General features: G+C 39.6%; 1 protein-coding gene across 1 annotated transcript in view; it reads left to right on the top strand.

Annotated features, from left to right (window-relative positions):
- ACOXL (acyl-CoA oxidase like) overlaps positions 1-16,752 on the top strand; it is a 536,612-nt gene that overhangs the window by 448,600 nt on the left and 71,260 nt on the right. The window contains 1 exon segment of the mRNA XM_043984906.1: positions 12,294-12,364. Coding sequence (XP_043840841.1) covers positions 12,294-12,364 — 71 coding nt within the window.

The following is a 16,752-nucleotide window of genomic DNA, read 5'->3' on the forward strand; positions in this document are numbered from 1 at the left end:
ATTTTATCCTGGAGGTAACGAGGGGACCACTGGAGTTCAAAGAGCAGGTGGCAACATGGTGGACCTACACTTCAGAAAAATCACTTTGGCAACTGAGTCAAGGATGGATTAGAAATGGGGAAAGATTTGAGTGAAGAAGATCAGTTAGGAGGCTACTGAAGCAGTCCAGGGCCCAAATGGGTTACAACTATATAAACATAGACAACAGAATGTATGAGAGACATTGTGAAGGAATGCATTGGGAAAGCCACTGTTACAAACAAAATGGCAGAATGGATAGAGTGATGGACTTGTAGGCAGGAAGACTTGGGTGCAAATTCTGTTTCAGACATTTACTCATTGTATAGCTATGGACAAATCATTGAACTGAACTCTCTGAGTCTCAGTTTCTCCATCTGTAAAGTATGGGTAACAACAGCACATATTTGACACGGTTGCTTTAATGATAAAATAGAATATAAAACTGACTAGAACTTACTAGCTATATGACCCTGAGCAAGTCACTTAACCATTAACTGGCTCTGTTTCCTGATTTATAAGATGGGATAAATAAGAGCACCTCCCTGCTATTGCTGGCATAAGAATAAAATAAAATATTTGTAAAGAGCTTAACAAACCTTAAAGCTCTATATTAATGCTGTTATGATGATTGCTCTCATTAAAGCTCTCTGAACAACTTAAAGCGCTATGTAATACCAGCTTATTATTATTACTTGAAATCAGAAGACATTTATTTTGGCCAGCCTGGGGCTACTCAATCCATTTGAGAGTCTGAGGCCAGGATAAAGACCTCTCAATCAGTGTCTTTTTATCTTCTTAGTCTTTCCCTTTGGATTGTTGTTGTTGAGTTGTTTCAGTTGTGTCTGACTATTCATGACCTCATTGGTGTTTTTCTTGGCAGAGATCCTGGAGTAGTTTACCATTTCCCTCTCCAGCTCATTTTACCAATGAGGAAACTGAGGCAAACAGGGTTAAGTGACTAGCCCAGAAGCACACAACTAATAATGGGTCTGAATCTGGATTTGAACTCAGTACGATGAGTCTTCTTGACTCCAGGCCTGACAGTCTATCCACTGTGCCACCTAGCTGCCCAAACCAATGTAGAATGACCAAACCAACAGGCTTACCCAATTATGACTTTTGCCAACCCAGCTATTCCCTTAGTCCAGCACTACCTACTGCTGAGAACCAAGGAAGCCTAGACTTTCCACTTTGAGAGATGATCCCTCTTCTTTCCCAATAGCATGAACACCCCAGTATAGATGAAAGGTTGGGCTTTTCTCATGGACACCAACTTTGAAGGCTGCTCTGAGTCCCCTGAGAGGAAGTCAATCTCTTTGCCCGGGTTGCAAAGTGTACCATGCTGCACTCAAAAGCAATAAAGCAGCTTGAGTTTTTTGTTTGTTTGTTTGTTTTTGGTTTTTTTTAGTGAGGCAATTGGGGTTAAGTGACTTGCCCAGGGTCACACAGCTAGTAAGTGTTAAGTGTCTGAGGCCGGATTTGAACTCAGGTACTCCTGACTCCAGGGCCCGTGCTCTATCCACTGCACCACCTAGCTGTCCCCACAGCTTGAGGTTTTAAGTAGGCCATCAAGCAGTGGCTTTACTTACACAGCTGTACAAAGATAAATAAGGATCCTGGCTTCAGGGAGGAGGGGGCTTCACAGTGTGCAAAGGAATGATCAATAAGCTGTGTGGAGGTGATCTATGGGGAGACAAACATTCATTCCATCAGATCTGACAATCCAACAAGGCAGCCCCTCTTTTCCAGATGGGTGCCTGGCTGAGGGCCTGCACCTGAGCCCCAGATCATCCCCCTAGGGGCAAAAGAGGGGACAGGCTATTCCCTCATCAACTTTTGGCAGCTGTACCATGGTTAAGTCAGTTTTTGGCCTACCACACCAATACATCAACTCTTGCAAGTCTATCTCCACAAGATGGTACATGATCCCCATTCGTTGACTCACAACATGTGCCTCCTGACTCAAGCCCTCTATCGACTGTTACTTTGATTATTGCAATAATTTCCTAATTGGTTTCCATGCTTCAAATCTCTTCTCTCACCAAATCATCTTCTGCACAGTTTTAAGGCACAGGCCCAATCAAGTTCAATAAATGCCAATGGCTCTCTATTTCTTTTAAGATCAAACATAAACTCCTTTTGGTAATCAAATCCTTTAAAAACCTGGCTACTACCTACCTCTCCTTTGGACAGGTAGGTGCTACAGTGGATTGAGACCCAGGCCTGGAGTCAGGAACACTCATTTTTCCAAGTTCAAATCTGGCTTCAGACACTTATTAGCTGTGTGACCCTGGGCAAGTCACTTAACACTGTTTGCCTCAGTTTCCTCACCTGTAAAATGAGCTGGGAAAGGACATGTCAAACCACTCCAGTGTCTTTGCCAAGAAAAGCCTAAGTGGGGCCATGTAGAGTTGGATATCACTCATAAACAAACCTACCTCTTCAGGCCTATTATACATTATTTCCCTCAATATACTCTTCGGTCTCACCAAACTTATTGTCCTCACATGTAACACACTGTCCCCCATCCTTGTACCTTTGCACAGGTTGTCCTCCATGCCTGAAATGCATTCCCTCCTCACTTCTGACTCAGAATTCCTAGTTTCCTTGAAAGCTCACTCAGTAAAAAAACCAACTTCCATGTGAGGTCTTCCCTAATCCCTGCCTCTGCTACTTCTGTGTGTGTATACATTGTCTCCACAATAGAATATTCACTTCTTGAGAGTAGGGATGATTTCATTCTGTCTTTGTTTCTTCGGGGCTTAGCACAGCACCCGTGGCATAGTAAGTGCTTAAATATCTTTTGATTAATTGATTGACTGATTCACCTGTGCTGAAGCTGGATTGTGGGTTTAGATGGGATGTCTTTCCTAACTGATCATGAAGTAATGGGCTCTCAATGGGGAAGGTCCAAATTGGTTAAGGGTCTTCTTGCTGTCTTCAGCATGGACACTTAATCTTCTGTCAACAAAGTTGTAACCCAAAGTGGGGACAAAGGTCCAGGATTCTGACAAGGTGAGCAAAAATTCCAGGGCAGGGGCAGCTAGGTGGCACAGTGGATAGAGCACCAGCCCTGGAGTCAGGAGTACCTGAGTTCAAATCCAGCATCAGACACTTAACACTTACTAGCTGTGTGACCCTGGGCAAGTCACTTAACCCCAGTTGCCTCACTAAAAAAAAAAATTCCAGGGCAGAATTTCTGGATACTACAGTCCACCTGAAACCCATTAGACAAGATGGCCAATCACCTTACTTGGAGTGGGGTCAGCCATCTTACATAGAAAAATGCACAAATGATATGGATTCTTTGCATTTCCTTTTTATTTTTTCTTTCCTGGGATTTTTGGTATGTTTTGTTTCAAGCAATTGGATACCTATATAAATTTAGGCTCCAGAGAGTCTGAAACATACTAGGGTCAAGTTTCTCATGGATTTCAATGGTTTTCTTCCGTGATTCATTGGAAAGAGTGTGGGACTTGGAGTCAGATGACCTTGGTTACAAGTCTGACTTTGATCCTTACTACCTATGTAATCTTGCGAAAGTCATTTAAACTCTGGGCCTCAGTTTCCTCATCTGTAATATGAGAGGGTTAGATAAAATGACCTCCAAGGTCCTTCCAACTCTGTCTATAATCCTAAAATCTATCATTCCATATTCCTTTTCATCTCAGTCTCCCAAGTTTGCTTTTCTACCCCTTTCCATATTTCCCTCTCCAGATCAAATTGCTAGGCATCTAGGCAGTAAAGGAATGGACTTGAAGTCAGGAAGAGTTCGAATCATGCCTCAGATATTTACTTAGCCCTGAACAAGTCACTTAACCTCTCTTAAACTGTTTCCTAATTTGTAAAATGGTGATAATAATAGCACCTAGCTAGGTGACACAGTGGTTGGAGTACCAGGCCTAGAGTCAGGAAGACTCATCTTCTTGAATTAAAGTCCAACTGCATACACTTAAGACATACCAAGACTCTCTGACTCACATGCCGAGAAAACTCCAAATGGGGTCATATAAATTTGAACATGATCAAAATGGTTGAACAACAACAATAACAAAAACCCCACTGGGTAGTTGTGAGAATCAAATGAGTTAATGTCTAAAATGCTTTGCAAATTTTAAAGTATTATACGAATTCTAGCTGTTATTATTATTGATATTATTAGTATTATCAACATCATCATCTCCTCTCTCCTGGAAACAACACCTATGCTGGTAGATCCTTATCCACACCCAAATCAGTTGAGCACTCATTTCCATTAATTTCACTCCTTGTGGCCCATGAAAGAATTGCCAGAACCAAGGTGTTGAGGGGTCCTAATCAGTTCTTAAATCCTATTTTTCTTTATTCAATTTATCCATAAACTCGTCCTTTAAAAAACCCAGGATCATGGCTAAACAAGCCATGGTGGTGATGGAATGTTATTGTGCTATAAGAAATGGCAAGCAGGATGACTTCAGAAAGGCCTAGAAAGACTTGTATAAACTGATGTATTGTGAAGTGAGCAGAACCAAGAGAACATTGTGCACAGAGACAGCAATGTTGTTTGATGAAGAACTGTGAATGACTTATCTATTCTCAATAATACAATGATCCAAAACAACCCCAAAGGACTATCGATGAAACATACTATCCACATCCAAAGAAAGAACTGATATTGATGGAACAGACTGAAGCGTGCTATTTTGCACTTTCACTTTTTTCTTTTATTTCAGTTTTCTTATAAAAATTACTAATATGGTAATGTTTTGTATAATCATACATATGTAAAAATTAAAAATTTAAAAAGCTCAGGATCTAAGAATCCAAAGGAATGTGAGAGGTCAGGAAGCACCTAAGTAGGTTGTTGAAGGGTAATAATCCTGCTATTTGCATATTAGAAATCATGCAAGTTAGGTGTTTCATTGGAAATAAATTTAACTAATTAAAGACAGTTGAAATGATAGATATAAAACCACACAAAACAAAAGCAATGTGTGGCTACAACAACTTAAAGGAAGCAAGACTGCATCAGCACTCAACCAGTATTTATTTATCACTTATTTGTCTCAAACCTGCTTCATCCACTTCCTAGACATTGGACAAGTCATTTAACCTCTGGACTTCAGTTTCCTCCTCTATGAAATGACTGTGTTATACTAGATGAACTCTGAAGTCCATTCCAGGTGTAAAAACAACAACAAAAGCAACAGCTAGCATCTGTATAGCACTTTAAGGTTTACAGAGTGCTTTGCAATTATTATCTCACTTGATCCTCATAACAACCCTGGGACAAAGGTGCTATTATTACCTCCATTTTACAGGTGAGAAAACCAAGGTAAACAGAGGTTACATGACTAACCTAGAGTCACACAGCTAATAGGTGTACAAGGCTGCATTTGAACTCATGTCTCCCTCAATCCAGGTCAGTGCTCTATCCACTGTGCCACCTGGCTTCCTGAGTATGAGTAAGAATCTATGAAAAAAATGTTCCAGGCTGTCTAACCAGCAATGAAGGAAAGCTTTTTTGTTGTTTTTAAAGGGAGGGAAGGAAATTAAGTTTACTGTATCATTATTATCTTAATCATTTTCATTCAGTCCCATGTAGTTTCCTCATCTGTAAAGTATAAGGGCTGGTCTAGATGCTGTCAAAGGACCCCATTTTCTCCAAACCTTGTGTGACCCTGCAGAATTCACACTCAATACCCTGGATCACAGGATTTTCTAGGAGCTTCACAGAATTTAGCAGTTTTTCTCCTCACAAAACACAGGGTCCAGATAACCATAATGTTGTCACAAGTATATAAGTAAATGTTGATGTTTGGAGTAAAGAAAGAATATTCAACAAAAGGTGCCCTTGACTTCTTTTTATATTTTTATTCCTGAAATGAACTGTTTGGGGTTGTCGTTTAAGGAAAACCTTTTGCTTTGAAAAAGACCCTTCTGGGGCAGCTAGGTGGTGCAGTGGATAGAGCACTGGCCCTGGATTCAGGAGGACCTGAGTTCAAATCTGGCCTCAGACACTTACTAGCTGTGTGATCCTGGGCAAGTCACTTAACTCCAATTGCCTCACCAAAAAAAGAGAGAGACAGAGACAGAGAGAGAGAGAGAAAAAAATGCCCTTCTTCTAGGAAAGACAATCAAATTTCTATTCAGCATTCATGGTGGGTTCAGTCCCTTTTAGATTTTCACGGAGGAGTTACCATTTCATTCAACAAAGGTCGATTGAGGTTGTCTACGTGTAAAGCCCTGTGCTGGGCATGATGAGGTACCCAAAAGTCATATAAGATAGTCCTGTCCTTAAAGTGATCACAGTCCTATTAGTGAAAAATTGAACGGTTAGCAAAAACACAGCCATATACATTGTAAATTTTCCCAAGTACAATATAGATACAAAAATATATAGATAAAAATATATTTTTATATAAATATCTTCTCTTCTGCTCTCCTTTGCTCTTCTCTGCTCTTCTCTCTCCCTCCCTCTCTTCATTCCTCTCTCTCTCTCTGTCTCTGTCTCAGTTCTGAGGTAGGTAAAGGGAGCCTTAGGGCCCTGAAAAAGAATGAATAGGATTTGAATTCATGGAGAGAGTAAGGGAAAGAATTCCAGAATAAGCAAGGCAGCAAAGCTTATGGGTAGCAATGAAGAGCCTATCTAGCTAAGGCTGTAATGTCAGAGGCTTGATGGATACATGTAAGTTCAATGTGAGACTGTTTTCATGGTCTTCACTATGAAGTAAAAACTTTACACATGGAAGAAGAATAGGGAGCCTAAAAAAGTAGGTTGTAGGGGTAAAATAGGGCTAAATTATAATCCATTGATAAGTATGATATATAGTTAATATCATAAATGTCAGGATGAAGAGTTTTAAACTTGAGCCTTATAGGCAGTGGGGAGCATTTGTGGTTTGAGCAGGAAAGTGGGGGTATAAAATGTATGATCTGACAGCCCTTTAGATGGGATTGGAGGAGGAAGAGGCTAAAGACCAGGAGATCTTTTAGAAAGGTTGTCAAGAAATTTTGCCAATGAGAATGGAGAGAAAAGAGTAAATCTTAGGTGTCTTAAACAAAGAATTAATGACAGTAATTAACATGAAAGATGGAGGGGAAAACATCTATATATATGATATACATGTCAAGATGATAGGGAAATAATAATAATAATAGCTATTATTTATGTGGTGCTTTAAGGTTTACAAAGTGCTTTACATATGGCAACTCATTTGATCTGCAAAAGAATCCTGTGATATATGTTTTATATTACCCCCATTTTCCAGAAGAAGGAACCGAGGAATAGAAAAGTTAAGTGAGTGATTTTTCCAATATCGTACATCTAGTAAGTGCTCGAGGCAAGATTTGAACTCAGTTTTTTCTTGACTCTAATTCCAGTGTTCTATCCACTGAACCAACTAGTCAAATATTAATTCAGTGAAGTTAGGTAACTAGAAAAAAAATGGTGGTGGCATTCATAGAAATGGAGGGTAGAGAAAGAATAGTCAGAGGAGTCAAGTTTAAGGAAGTTGATAAATTTGATTTGGGACATACTTGGTTCAAAGTAACAGCTGGACACTCAAGTGAAGATTCCTATAAACAGTTTGAAATATGGGACTGTAGATTAGGGGAGTTGGCAGGCAAGTTGTATAGATTTGGAAGTCATTGGCATAGAGACAGTAGTTAAAGAATAGATGAGGTCCTCAAGGTGACAGGGTTTGCATTTCATAAGCCATGTGCTCTAAACAACATATAAAGCCTTACCTAAACAAATTGTTAATCTTGAAAAGGCGTCTAAACATTACTCCTCTCACCTCCGACATTAGCCAGAGTTCATTCTTTAGTCATGTCATAGCATGTTACAAGTAAAATCTAAACCATGGCTAATGTCAACATTAGCTAATGTTGACCTTCCTAGCTATAGGCATTGGTTAATGTCCAGAAGGTTGGTGAAGATAGAACTTACATAAATTATCTGGATAATTTAACAATTTACTTCAAAAGATACTTATCTAGTGGCCACTGTGTGCTAGGTATTGTGCTAGAGCTTTCTCCGTAGTGAACTTTTTAGCTAGCTCATTTGATTCATTTCAAGATTACCTTAGCACTCAGAATATCACTTAGAACAGTGCTTGGCATATAGTAGGCACTTAATAAATGCTTATTGGCTGACTAATTATCTAGCCCCTCTTGGCCTTAGTTTACTGTAAAAAAGAAGATGATAATACTTATATTACCTAATTCATAGAACTGTTGGGAAGAAAGCACTTATTGTAAAGGTCAAGAAACATGAGTTATTAGGGGGAAAGGGGCATATTGGTTTATTTACTTCATTTATACTACTTTATTATCATAGAGCATGCCACATAATTAAATAACATCACCAGAAGAGTATTGGCATTTAAAAAGATATACTTTTGTGTGAAGAAACAGCTTGGGATTGTCAAAAGCACTGTGAAGTTTCCCAAATGCAATCTTGTGTGCCCTCTTCCTCCTATTCAATTCCCTCTTCCTCCTTTTGAATTCTGGACCTAGCTTTTGGTCCATCTGCATTGCCTGTCCAAGATATACGTTTTCATTCAATAGACTTCCTACCCAATCAAAATGGTGAGTGACCCAGAGGGCAATGGGAGATGCATGGTAGGAGTAAATAGGTTGAAGCACATCACCAGTGACGTCTGTAACACTTGGCAGAAACGACATAATACAGGAAATGTGTTATCAGAAAAGAAGGTCGGTCAGACATTTAGTGAAAGCCAAGGATGGATAGTTTACTTGCTATGCTGATAAGCGGAGAATGTTCAAAGACCCAGGGTAGGGTTTCTTAACCTGGGGTCCTTGAATTTAAAAAAAAAATTATAACTATATTCCAATATAACAGATTTTTTGGTAATCCTACATCTTTTATTTTGTGCATTTAAAGACATGATTCTGAGAAGCCCATAAATTTTACCAGATAGTCAGAGTACCATGCCCACCCCCACAGAAAAGTTTAAGGACCTCTGACCTAGAGGTAGGTCCCCTGTGTGTAGGGTAGCTTCTTTAAGGAAGAATTATAGAAGGGCGTGAATAACAATCACAAAGGATAGAGAAACATGGATAAGTTATAATCTCTAGCCTCCAAAGAGAATGCTCACCTAAATAAGATCATGGCTCCATTATTGTTACACTAACTTATTTTTAAGTAAAGGATGAGACTTACGCTGGTTTTTTTTTTTTTCCAACTCTCCCTACTCTCACCCCCACAGGAATAGCAGGTACCCTGTTCTATCTCAATGGCGTCCCTACATTGTTGAAGATGCAGGAAGGAACTCAAACTTCCTCTACTTTCTTGTTATGTCTTTGCTCCCAGCGCCTTCTTGAACGCTCCTCTCCCAGTATGCCATTAAGGAGATCATTTTAAAAACAACTCTTTAGACCTCTGACAGTCGAGTCTGAGAATAAGAGAAGTTTAGTATTGGCCATAGTTTACAACAGCACTCCTGAGAGAGAAGCAGTGAGCATTTGCTCTGAGTCATCACTTCTGGTGATTCACTGCTTAGAGATGGCATTCAGGAATGAGAAGTCATTATTAGGTGTACATTTCAACCATCCGTTGTGAATGAAGAAAGAAGCACAGAGCCTGTTGTCTTAACCAGAGCCTTGTGTGGTGCATCCAGAGCCTGGCAATAAGTGTTTAAAACGTTTTTTATTCCATTGAGCCCAACAATTCCAGTGAAAATATTTTACAAGAAGCTAGTGCTGGGGGGTTTCCTCCAGAAAACTCTTGCCACCATTATATATTAGTCAGTTGTCTTAACCCTGCAAAATGAATGCAAACTATTAAATTAATTTTAGTTTTTAAAGGACAACAGTCTCACAGGTTTTCAAAATCAACTGCAGAAATACAGGGTGGGCGAGGTATGGCTAGACAAAAGGTCAGATGCAAAAATTGTGGTTTGGGGTGGCCTGCAGGCTCTATGAGTCAACAATGGGATGTGACAGCCAAAGAAGATAAAGAAATCTTTGGCTGAATTAAGAGAAATGTCACATCATAAGGAAGGTGATAGTCCCACAGTGCTCTGCTTTAGATAACATCTAAGTGCTATGTTCAATTCTGGTTACCAGATTTTAGGAAGAACATTGACCAATGAAAGCCTGTTCAGAATAGTACAGCAGAAAGGTCAAAAACCTTGTGACCATCTCATAGGAGGATGATAATTTCAGGAACTGGACAGGTCTAGCTTGGAAAATATAAGATTTTAGAAGACAGAGTAAGAGGAACATGATGATTGTCTTCAAGTATCTAAAGAGTTGAAGTAGGAAAGAGATTAGACATGTTCTTCCTGGCTCTGCAAGCAAAAGGTAGAAGTTGCAAAGAGGCAGATTTTGGTTCAGTTTAAGGAAAATCTTCCTAACACTTAAAGCTTTTTAAAAGTGGAATGGGTTGCCTTTAGAGACTGAGGATTTGTCCTCACTGGAGGTCTTTGGGCAAGATGGATTACTTGTCAAGGTTTTGCTAGAGGGAGTTACTTCCTGGGTGCATGTTGGAGTAGATGACCTTGGAGGTTCCTTCCAATGTGAAGACTACATGAATTTTTTTAACTAGAGAAGTATTTGTAGATATTTCACAGTCAGCTGAAATGTATTTTAAATTAATTCATATTTTATAACTTTTCTTCTTGTTGTTCATTCATTTTCAGTTATGTCTGACTCTTTGTGACCCCATTTGGGTTTTCTTGGCAAAGTGGTTTGCCAGTTCCCCCTCTATAATTTTTCTTAGCTTATCTTTATAAAGAATAACTTAGGGGCAGCTAGGTGGCGCAGTGGATAGAGCACGGGCCCTGGAGTCAGGAGTACCTGAGTTCAAATCCGGCCTCAGACACTTAACACTTACTAGCTGTGTGACCCTGGGCAAGTCACTTAACCCCAATTGCCTCACTAAAAAAAAAAGAATAACTTGGCCTTCATTTTAGATAGTATATGTCAATGGAGAAGACTGACTTGCAAATATTTTGAGAGTTTACAGAATTCAGGTGAGGGAAGACAGAGCAAAGTAATGGATAGATAAAGCATTGGACTTGAAGTGAGGAAGACCTGGGTTCAAATCCTGATTCAGATGCATACTAACAGCATAACACTGGGTATAACCTCTCTGAGCTTCAGTTTCCTTATCTGTAAAATTAAGGAAATTAAAGCACCTACATCATGGAAGATCAAATGAGATAATATAGATAAAAGCATGTTATAAACCTTAAAGTAATATGTAAATATGGATTATTATGATCTTCATTGAAAAATTACATAGGAAAATGTTGCCATACAACCAGAAAAGGACCTGAAGATGAATTTGTGCTCAGTCATTTTAAATGGGTTCCCAGAAAAGTCAGTGAACTTTGTGGTAGAAAACTACTACTCAGTGCTAATAATACTAGTGGTTTCAGAGGACAAAAAATAGGCTGGTGTTATAAACTTGGGTTAGCACAAGGCTTCCTCACACTAACTCTGTGCCTTCTATGTAGAAAATATTCTCTGTGTCTGATCCCAAGATACTTCCAGCTCTAAGATCCTCTGACCCACCTCTGAGTTACTCTTTCAACCTATGGGGCCAAAAATTTCCCCTCTAGGTCAGGGATTCTTAACCTGCCTCCCTGAACTTTAAAAATAAGAGGTTTTTAAAAATTACTTATTTCAACCTAATTTGTTCTTTCTGCAATCCTGTTTATTTTATGCATTTCAAAACATTCGTCTGAGAAGGGGTGCACAGGATTCACTAGTCTGCCCTTTTAAAGAGGTCCATGGCACAAAAACAGTTCAGAAGTTCCACTCTCCATAACTATTATCTTTCTGGAGCCTAGAATTTGCTGCTGGGAGCATCTGGCCAGCCTTGATAGAGATTTGCACACATTCTTCTAGTCAACGTGGTCCATAAGTGTCACTGATCAGCAATTGTTAGTAACATTATGACAGAGACAGTATTTGAACCATGTACAATAGAATCATGTCCACAACATAACCAAGTGCTTTACAGAGGCTGTTTTTTTATTCATTCCTTCACCAGTATTTGACAAGTATTTATGAAATATCTACTATATGTAAAACATCAAGGCTAAAACAAAATGAAAATAAATAAAAATCCTGCCCCTGCCCTCAAGGAGTACACATTACTGTGTTGCTGATGTTGTTTCCCCAGAGACAACTGAAGACAGACTGACAAGATGGTAGTTGATGTATTTTACGACATAAATGCTCTACTCCCCCCGCCCCCCCAAAAGAAAACTTTCTTTTTTATGTAAACCAGTTCACCCTTTTAATTTCTTCTTTTCCAGTGACTTTAGAACAGTTCTCCTTAGCAGTGGGGAGCTGCCCTGTTCGGGAGGACCAGACTTTGTTAATGAAGGTAGGTTATCAGATGAAGTGCTTATTTTCTTAAAGCCTCCTAGCATTTTTATTGCTCTGAGGATAGTTTCATTTTACGAGAGGGAGTAAATTTATCATCTCTGAATTTTTACACTCTGTGGGGATAAACTTGTCATCGACGAGTAGGAGGGTTGCTGGTTAATGAGCCCAACTGCTGCCTGTGGAGTTCATGAGAGTGACAGGAAAGTGGGTGTCAAATACTAGCAGGGAATTTGTTGAATTCTCAAGAGATCTCCGGCGGTCCTATTTAAACTAATCTGACAGTGTCTTGACTTTTTTTTTAGCAGATTTATGAGAGCTGGCCAGATTTTATGTCCCCTACTATACTTTTTAATTAAGGCAAGGGTTTCAGCATGTCCCTCATCCTCACTTTTGTATCTACGATGAATTGCCAATACAAATTAGGCAGCACATATTACCTATGGAAATACCTCCACATGTCAGAAGGTTGTTGCAGCTGAGGGGAAGCAGAGCTTTCTTCATCCTCAATCATAATTGTTTATTTTATTTCTTCCAGATTAAAAAAAAAAGAGCAAAGGTTCACATTTAGGTTTCATGCAAGGCTAAATTCAAAATATGGAAGTGTTTGTCTAACAACATGCATGAGTTAATTAAAACGATGCCTTTGAACAGTTTTGTTGAGCGCAAAGAACAAAAAGGACCATGTATAGGAAATGCAGATGAAAGTACTAAACAGTTATAGATTCTACCAAGATAACACCCATGTATATAATATTCATTCTTTACTACCAATGGCTGACCTTTCCACTATAAAATTATCTTGATAATTTATCTGCCCTTAACTTGGGACATAAACACTTAACTGCTGATAGTTCTAACATTGTGCACTTAGAAAAACCTTGGGGGCAGTTAGGTGGCACAGTGGATAAAGCACCAGCCCTGGAGTCGAGTCAGGAGGACCTGAGTTCAAATCCAGCCTTAGACACTTGTCACTTACTAGTTGTGTGACCCTGGGCAAGTCACTTAACCATTGCCCCACAAAAAAGACAAAAAAAGAAAAACCTTGTCTCTGCTGATCAAACCAGGAGCTAAAATCCTAGAACCAAATACTAGCTTTCTAGTAACTGTGGAAAACAAACAAAAATTTTTAATTAAAAAAATAGAATCTCTCTATAAGTGGGTTTTAAGTAATTTATTTGAAATAAGGTATTTGGGGTCTGTCCATTTTAAAACATTTAGCACACTAGTAAGGGTGGAAACATTCAACCTCTATGTTTACAGTGATGTATCTTGAAGCAAAAAAATGTATAGGCCCTAAGTACAGTTTTCATTTCTGATAAAAGGGCCTATTTAATAGGAGACCAGGCAGCTAGGTGGTGCTAGGCATAGAGCACCAGGCCTGGAATCAAGAAGACCTGAGTTCATAACTGGTCTCAGACACTTACTAGCTGTGTAACCCTGGGTAAGTCACTTAATTCAGTTTCCTCAACTGTAAAATGAGCTGGAGAAGGAAATGGCAAACTACTCCAGTGTTTTTTGCCAAGAAAACCCCAAATGAGGTCACAAAGAATGAGAGACTACTGAAACAACTGAACAGCAACAACAAAATGAAAGACCATTCTGGGCTGGCCATACCTATATCAAACAAGATTCACTTAGAATCCAAAAAGGTACATTGTAAGCAGAGTCCATTTTATCTGGCAAAGAAGTCACCTAACTTTACTTAAAAGAGTCTATTTGGCTCTTTGTCTGTGACTTTGGACAAATGACCTCACTTCTTAGGGCAATAGCTTTCTCATCTGTAAAAACAGAGAGTCTGACAGGATTCCCCAATATGTCTTCCAGCTCTAAGATCCTCTGACCTATCTCTGAGTTACTCTTTCAACATATGGGGCCAAAACTTTCCCCTCTAGGTCAGGTATTCTTAACTTGCTTCCCTGAACTTTAAAAATAAGGGGTTTTTTGATAACTTATTTCAACAGAATTTGTTCCTTCTGCAATACTGTTTATTTTATGCATTTTAAAACATTACTCTGAGAAGGGGTGCACAGCATTCACCAGTCTGACAAAGAGGCCCATGGCACAAAAATAGTTCAGAACTTCCAACTCTACATAACTATTATCTTTCTGGGGCCTAGAATTTGCTCCTAGGGCATCTGATCCGCCTTGATAGAGTTTTGCACATATTCTTCTAGTCTACCTGGTCTGTAAGTGCCACTGACCAGTAATTGTTAGTAACATCATGCCTCTTCTTACCACATATGGCTTCTTCTTTTCTCTTTCCCCTTTTTCTTTGTTTCACTGGATTATTTTGGTGGAGGGGAGTCATTCTTTCTTAGCTTCTTCATCTCCTGCTGTCCCATTCCCCATCTTAAGCAGAGCCAGCATGATGGCTAGATGGATAGATACTGAATCTGAAATGAGGCTACTGAAATTCAAAGTCCACCTCTGACACTTGCTGGTTGTATGACTGTAGGCAAGTCACAGAATCACAGAATTTGAGAGCTGGAAAGGATCTCAGGGACATCCAGTGCAATCAATACCCAAAGGGATCCCTAATGTGACATACCTGATAAGTGGTCATCCAGCCCCTGCTTGAAGATTTCTAAGACTCGCCACCAAGTCACAGCCTCTCTGAGACTCAGTAAAATAAACATAATAATACCTGCTGTACACCCACAGGGTTGTTGTAAAGATCAAATGAGATAATATATACAATGTGTTTCACATTAAAGAGCTATAGAAATATCAGCTACATTTAATTCTCTTTCGCTCTTAATTTTTTTTTTCTCCCCTGCTTCCTCCTTAGGACTTCCAGGTGCTCACATTCACATTGCTTAATCCCAAAGGTGTCACCATTTAGGGCTAAAGGGTTTGCTAACCTCTCCTTTAATCAATACACAGTCATGTAGAAGAGGCCACTAGTACAGTGTTGGGCCTTGCATGGCCAAGCCACCTAACCCTTCATGGATTCTATTTTCTTATTGGTAAAATGGGGTTGATAACACCTGTAATAGCTATTCTTTAGGATTATTGTGAGGCTCAAATTAGATAATGCATGAAAAGTACTTCACAGACTTTAAAGTGCCACTGACACTGTCAGACATCGTGTTTGCATGGGTGGCACCATATTGTAAGAGGGTAGATAACTGTGCTGGAACATGGAAATGGGTTTCTGACTATTACTTAACTTTATGACCTGTGACAAGTACTCTCACCTCCCTGTGCCTCAGTTTCAGAATCTGTGAAGAGGACCTTAGACTAGCTCTTGAAGGCCCTTTCCAGCTCTAGAGTTTCTAAATGATTCTCTGCTTATTGATTCTTAGACTATTCCAAACTGACTCCATGCTGATAACTTGGTTAACTAGGAAGAGCTAACATTTACATAGTGTTATTAAAAATCATAATAATCATTTTTATTTGTAGTTTTGAGTTCCAAATTCTATCCCTCCTTCCAACTCTCCTCTGTCCCCTCCCTGAGATGGTATTTACATAGTATTTTAAAGTTTGCAAAGCACTTTATAAATATCATTAAGTCAGTAAATATTTATTAAGTACCTGCTAGATACCAGGCACTATGCTGAATACTAAGATTACAAAGAAAAGCAAAAACAAATTAAAGGCACAAAAGATCCTAGGGAACTCATGGTCTAATGCAGGGAGACACTATGCAAAGAACTATGCACAAAAAAGTTATATTCAGGATAAATTGGAGATTGTCAGTAGCAAAGGCACTAACATGAGGGATTGGGAAAGGCTTCCTTTAGGAGGTGAGATTTTAGGTGGGACTTGAAAGAAGCTGGGAGGTGGAGATATATACAGAGAGAATGTCTGAAGGAGGGAGATAGAGTATCTTACAGGAGGAAAACAAGGAGGCCAGTGTCACTGCATCAAAGAGTACTGGGGGGTGGGCATGAAAGTCTTTGAATGCCAACAGAGGACTTTGTATTAATTCTGGAGGTGATAAGTAGCCCCTGGAGTTTATTGAACGTGTGTGTTGTATGTGTATGGGGGGTGGGGTGGGGTCAGACCTGAGGTTTAGGAAGATCACTGGCAGCTGACTAGAGGATTTGAGTGAGTCCCTTGAGACAAGGAGAGCAACCAGCAGGTTATTTCAATAGTCCAGGTATGAGGGGATGAGGACCAACACAAGGGCAGTGGCAGTGTCAGAGGAAAGAATGTAACTGATGGGCCTTAGGGACAGATTAAATATTGGAAGGGTTGGTATGAGAGACGGTGAGAAATGGAGAATGACACCTGGGTTGCAAGCCTAGGTGTATGGGGTGTTTAGGGAGGATTAGCACCCCTGACGTGGGGCCTTGCTGAGCCCTTTTCCAGGGTGCTCATCCACCTTTGGTGCCCACCTGTCACCCAACTCTCACTTGTAGCTCAAGAAGCTATAGCATT

This window comes from Dromiciops gliroides, chromosome 2 (genome assembly GCF_019393635.1).
Source record: "Dromiciops gliroides isolate mDroGli1 chromosome 2, mDroGli1.pri, whole genome shotgun sequence".
Lineage (NCBI taxonomy): Eukaryota > Metazoa > Chordata > Mammalia > Microbiotheria > Microbiotheriidae > Dromiciops > Dromiciops gliroides.